General features: G+C 41.0%; 1 protein-coding gene across 6 annotated transcripts in view; it reads left to right on the top strand.

The window, feature by feature from the left end:
* RASGRP3 (RAS guanyl releasing protein 3) overlaps positions 1 to 5,283 on the top strand; it is a 90,299-nt gene extending 85,016 nt beyond the window's left edge. For 5 of the 6 annotated variants that reach the window (XM_007071645.4, XM_043543436.1, XM_043543435.1 and 2 more), the window contains 3 exons: positions 2,330 to 2,455; positions 3,532 to 3,896; positions 4,439 to 5,283. In XM_007071645.4, coding sequence (XP_007071707.1) covers positions 2,330 to 2,455; positions 3,532 to 3,896; positions 4,439 to 4,447 — 500 coding nt within the window. In that variant the 3' untranslated portion in view covers positions 4,448 to 5,283. Of the gene's footprint in view, positions 1 to 2,329; positions 2,456 to 3,531; positions 3,897 to 4,438 lie in introns of those variants that run through there. The other variant, XM_043543437.1, reaches the window with a different exon arrangement.
* The last annotated feature ends 1,057 nt before the right edge of the window (positions 5,284 to 6,340 follow it).

Here is a 6,340-nt window from a genome sequence, read left to right on the forward strand (position 1 = left end):
CTTTGGTGCTGAGTGGTCCTAGATGCATGCAGGCTCCTTCTCTTTGCCTCCCCAGACTTCCCAGGGACAAGTAACTTAGGACTTTTGTTTTCAAGGTGAAGCATACTCCCATTCCTATTGGCCTGTATTTGAGGGGGCCATGGCTCTGTCCATCCTCCATCTCTGCCTGCTCACTATTGCTCAGTTGCGCCTGGGGGAGGCATCCATGGCACAGTCCATTTGTTCCCAGGAGCCCCATGGCAGCAACTGTGGCTAGCCACTGTTTGGTCATGCCAGGGACTGGATCTTTACTGCCTTCTGTTCCCATGTGCAACAGCACAAGGGCAAGCAGCCAATACAAATCTTTATTAATAAAAGGATGGGTAGGCAGGGCTTATAATTCCTGCCCTGAAAACTCAATTTGGGATCTGAAAGTCAAGCTGAACTCTCTCCTGTTCACACGTCATCACCTATACAGTGGCTCAACTGAGATGTAGTTAAGGCGGTATGGTCTGGTGATTAGAGCACTGGAGTGGGACTCCGGACATCTGGGTGACCATGGGCTAGACACTTCACATCTTTGTGACTCATTGCCCCAACTGTAAAATGGGGATAATGATTCTGACCTCCTTTGTAAAGTGCTTTGAGACCCACTGATAAGTGCTGCATAAGAGCCAGGTGGTGTTTATTGTTGTTTTGTTTATTAACATGAAATTGAAATGTGCTTCTCTGCAGAGCCCAGGTGACAGGTAATGATGAATGACCGGGAGAGAGTTCAGCTTGACTTTCAGGTCCCAGTTGAGTTTGCAGGGCAGCAATTTCAAGAACCACCTGTCCTTGTGAGCACCTGCTGCTCCATGAACTATTACAAATGTGTTCTTCCTCCTCATCTTCCAAGCCACAGTCTCCTTTTTCGATTTTTAAGCTTACTGACCTTGTGCCAACAAGGGTAATTGCCAATTCAGATGACAACTTACATCCCTCCCCCAGTTCCCCAACCAAGTGCCACAGCCAAGAAGATAACTCTGTGTTCTGATTAATAGACATTGGGAGAGATTAACCATCTCCAAGCAGGATCCTATATTCAGTTTTATTTGTTTTTACCTTCAGAGAAGATAAAACTCCAAGTAAGGAAGGTAACTTTACTTTTGTACAAGTAAAGTGAGCATATTAGATTTGGAAGCTGCAGCAAAGGAATAAGCATGGATCCAGTCAATGTCCTTTTTAGAGTCACTTATCGGAGCGGAACTGTACTTTAACAGCGATGCATAAAGAGTTAGTTATAAGAGAGACATAAATAAGATGTATTTTCAAAGAAGCCTAAGAGAGTGAGGGAGAGTCAATGGGATTTGGGCATTGATCTTCTATAGGCTCCTTTAAAAATGCCCGTCCTTTAACTGGCTTCTTTCTCAACTGCGCTGCCAAAGGCTCAGAGTATGAAAGTAACAATGTGTCCAAAACGTGCAGATTTAGAATATAAATAGGTCTTCTGTTTTTCGGGGTTTGTTTAATTTTGGGGGAGTTTATTTGTAGCAATATTTGAGTTTTATGTAGCTGTCCAAAAATCAGGGATTTTCGGGGCCTTCTCTTTGTATATATTGCAATGAGTAATGTAATGTATATTATGTACGTTACTCATTACAGTAGTATATATTGTAATGAATAATCTCTTTGTAATGTTTCCTAGCAAACGTGAACATGGTGATGTTTGAAACAGGACTAAGCTAAAATCTATTAGGGAACTTACTGCACACAAGCAGGGTCTGCGCAGAACAATGAATACACAACATGTTAGTGCGCTTTAGAAATCACACTACCGTAGTCCACATTACTGATACATGGAGACAAATCCTTAGATACAAGTAACCATATCTGATGGATTTTCAAGTGTTCATTGGATAAATGCTGATTTTTTTTAATTGGGGGGTATTTTATCAGTGCATATCATTTAAACCCAATATTCAGAAGCCCTAAACATAAATAGAAGCTCCTTGAAACACCCAGTGTTTGCCACACCAAACAAAAGACCCAACTTATCCACCATTTTGGAGGTTGGTCCAGTGGAACAGATTCTTTGAAGATGGTGACCTGCTCAGATCTGCCTTTAGCCTCAGTGCACTTTCTGGTGCCGTTTAAAAACAAAAAACCCCACCTTGACTGACTTATTCGTGCTAACGGCTAATTGTCCTGGAAACTAACCATTTGGTAACCCACAAATTTCCCTTGCTTTTTGTTTTCTCCAAATCTTTTTTATCAGAACTTTTGCATGTGTATGTTTGTTCATGGCCCTTAGTTGTAGTGTCTGGTAATCCCTAACTCTCAATGGTTTGGCAATATTTTTTTTTAACAGATTGTGGTGCCAACTGCCATAAGCAGTGTAGAGACCTGCTTGTGCTGGCATGCAGGAAGTTTGCCAGAGGTACCTCCATGGGCAGTAATCATGGTTCTCTGCCTAACAGTCCATCTCTGCCACCAGGTAAAAGCAGCCTTTATTACTAATTTACACTCATTTTGAATGCTTTTTGACAGCACCCAACATCCAAACTGCGTTAGCTCTAATTTAATCATTATATCTGCACATAGAGCAGACTTTTGGGTGCCTAAAAGTATTCCCATAATTCATCAGCACATCCTACTGTAGTTCCCAGCTACATTAAGACCTGTTGTATCCTTCAAGGACATAGTTACAGTCCTCACAGACAGGACTCCTAACAGCAGTGCTTCTGGGGCCTTTGAAGGAGCGAATGCTGGAGCAACAGCTCTGTTGCCATTTGAAAGGTTGCAGCTTGTATTATACTTTTTAAAAATTTAAATAATAAAAATATACCTATTGCAAGCTCTAGACACCCTAACATGTAAGTAATAATTCAGTAAAATTCGCTCCACCTGGTAGCAGGCCAGCTCTGCTGTCAGTAGTTGGGAAAGGTAGTGACACTACTCCAGCCTTACCCAATCCTTTACTTCCCCTTGCACCCTCTCTCCCCATTTGCATGTTGCAAGGCCAGTGGCAGTCCCAAAATGGAGTATGGACACTGCAAATAGGGTCTGGGAGCCCTATCCATACCACCTCCTTATTGGAGCTGCTCTGGGGCCCAGAGGTGTGTTTCCAAATCACGGTAGAGTTGCCATTCCACCCCAAGAAGAATTTTGGCTGAGTCTGATAGAACTCCTTCGTGGCTTACTGCTGCAAAGTGACCCCTTCTTCTTCCCCCTCCCCAACCCTAATTTTCCCTTCTTTAAAAAAAACAACACCATTTTATAAAGCCCCATGCAAACCCATTGCGCTATATAATGCCTTGATCATGCCACCCTTACTCACATTGAGTAGCAACTTACGCCAAGAAGAGTCCTGCTAAAAAATCAGTGGGGCTACCCAAGGGAGTAAGATGCTACTCTGTCTAAGTAAGGGTGGAAGAATCAAATCCTAAATGTTAAATGAATTAGTAAGAGTTGGAACTTGGCTTAGGAGATCCCTGCTAAAAGATCTTGGAAGCGTTTAGTGATCTTGAAGTTGTATATTGAAAATAAATTATTGCAATCTCTCTCCTGTAGTACAAGATGAAGTATTTGAATTCCCCAGTGTTGCAACAGGGCATCAGGACCTAGATAGCAGAGCAATCACCCTAGTGACTGGCTCTTCTCGAAAGATTTCAGTCCGTCTCCAGCGGGCTACCACCAGCCAAGCAACACAGACGGAACCGTTGTGGCATGAACCTGGCTGGAGTGAGTCGGGTTCCCACACCTTCCCCAAAATGAAGTCCAAGTTCCATAGCAAAGCTGGAAAGAACAAAGGCTTTGCAAAATGGGAGAATGAAAAACCCAACCTACAGGCCCATGTGGATATTGAGGTAGAGACCACAGAACATATGCTGGATGAGAATGGAATAGAAACACTCCAAGAAAGACAAGAACCTGAGGTGGGTAATAAAGCATGAGCATGTCTTGAAAATCTGCTACTACTCAAGGAGTGCATAAAACTGTTTTATGTGCATTTTTAAATGCTGGTTCTTTGCTTACTTTTTTGCTATCACTTAATAAGATTTCACTCGTTAAACACTAAACTATCAAAATATATAAGCCTCTATTTTCTATAAACCCAAACTTCGTTGTGTGTATTATTTTTTACTCTTAACACTGGGGATGATTTTTTTGTGCTTTGGCCAAGTGCGCTCTTAGAAGTCAGATGTTCTACTTTTGTGAATTATTTTCCTTCTGAGATATTAAATAAGTAGAATAATCTGAGAATAATCAGATCATATTCTGTCCTGTTGTGCCAGTGTAAAACAGAGTAAATCACTGGGTTCAATAGAATTTGGACCTGACGGACACTAGTGTATGTGAAAGCAGAACATGGCCAGTTACTGCAAGGAGCAGTAAAAAAAGATGATATCCTAGCACAGTTGGTCAGTAATGGCAGTGGAACTCTGAGGTGTAAAGAGTGCTTGTTTTTTGGTTACAGGATAGCTGATCGCTTGCCCTGAAAGATGGAGGACAATTAAGATGGCCATTAGAACACAGCAAGATGTGGAATTCGGTAGACCACCCTTTGGCCATGGGAATGAATATTCCTGTACCTCATGTTTAAACCTTATGAATCCAGCAGACCTTCCTGTTATCTTATTTAATAGGATGTTAGAGTCAAAATGCACTATTTATTTTCTCACGAGTAAGTCATCTGGTGAACACTGCTTAGACAGAGCACAACAGTGTGTTATGTGACTCAGTCTTCTGGTCTATGATTTTTTTTGTAGCTATATGCCCTAAGGTGGAAACTGTCTCTACACCCAGTCCTACAGTTCTACAAACCAATGAGGATGGATTTTCTCTTCTTTGAAAGCATAACATCAGCTCATTGTGTCTATACATGGCGAAGGTGATGAGGATGGCATCTGAGTACCCAAGTTTATTTGATAAAGCTCCTTATTCAGGTGCTCATAATGTTCTTTTATCTGGAAAGAACTGAGTTTATGTTCATTGCTAAATCTCAAACAGGAGATTTTGAAAATGTCAGAATTAAAAATCCTTCTCTAGGATGCATTCCTTTGCACACCATTTTTCAAACTTTTAAGATGTTTACATTGTTCTCATTAAACCTAAGTGTATTGATGTGCAGCACATGTTTATAATACAGGGCCATATGAGAAGGGTCTTTCAAACATACAGCATGTGTCAAAGAACGGTAGGAATTTCAGGACAAATATCATTATTCATATGTCTGGTTAGACAATAAATGGACAGATGCCTTTTCCCCCAGCACTGATTATGGTAAAATTAACATGTAATAAACATTTTAGTTTCACTTTTTTTTAATGTCCTTCTTTTAATCAAACTGAAAATACCTAAATAAAATTTAACACTAGATTTAATTAACAGCAACCTTGAATTTAGGAATTTCACTGTCTCTGTGTCAGCTTGATCATAATCAATGTCCCTCACGAGCTGGTATTTGGACCTGTACCATGAACCACGTGTATTGAATTACTAGTTTGGGCCCAAGTAACTTGGGAGCACAAGTCCTATTAAAATAAAAACCCCAAGGGGCTTATGTTTTTAAATCACTTGGGCACTTTGGAAAATCCCACCCTTAAATGTTCACAACTCAAACTGACAGTCTGCTTTGGATTAACTCACGTTTACACATGATAGTAGAAGAGGAAAAACCAGCCAGAAAGAAGCTGTTTTCTAAGATATCCTGAGGACCTGAGCTAGCTAAGGGTTTGGCTTGAGAGGTGGGATCTCTTCATTAGAATCTCATCTCTCAAGATCAGGCAACTACTTTGTAAACTAACTGACCCATAAATCAGCCTCCAAAGGACTCCTCTGTGATTGCATGTCTCTAAATGAAGTTTGTGGTTACAGGCTGCCTTGTCTGGTTCACAACCTGTATCCTGCATGTTTCTCCTGCTTGGAAATCAGTAACTGAAGCTTGTAATAAAGCTGTGACCCATAATTAAAATAGGAGCAGGAGGAGCTCTTGCTGCACCACTTTGGGAGGAGGAAGAGCTGTGGGACAATATGGAGTTCCCAAGCCAGGTTGAGGGAGGGGACCTATGTCCTTCTTGTGTTAACCTCAGTGTGTGACACACACAAGTGCCAGTAAGCACTGGTCTAGATTTCCTGACCTGTGTCACATGACCCACATGATGGGATCAGTACACACAGCTTCCACATGCACAAAATCTATCTGGTAGAGGATTTTAATGTACTGTAGTACATTGGCTATGATGTGAAATATGGAATTAACCTGAATTGCTCCTATTAATGCTTCTTAAATAAAATGTAGATAACTGACTACATTCATTTGGGAATGAAAAGTAAATACCCTAATTCACAAATTAGAAAACATGGATTATTTTCATAT

This window comes from Chelonia mydas, chromosome 3 (assembly GCF_015237465.2).
Source record: "Chelonia mydas isolate rCheMyd1 chromosome 3, rCheMyd1.pri.v2, whole genome shotgun sequence".
Taxonomy (NCBI): Eukaryota; Metazoa; Chordata; order Testudines; family Cheloniidae; genus Chelonia; species Chelonia mydas.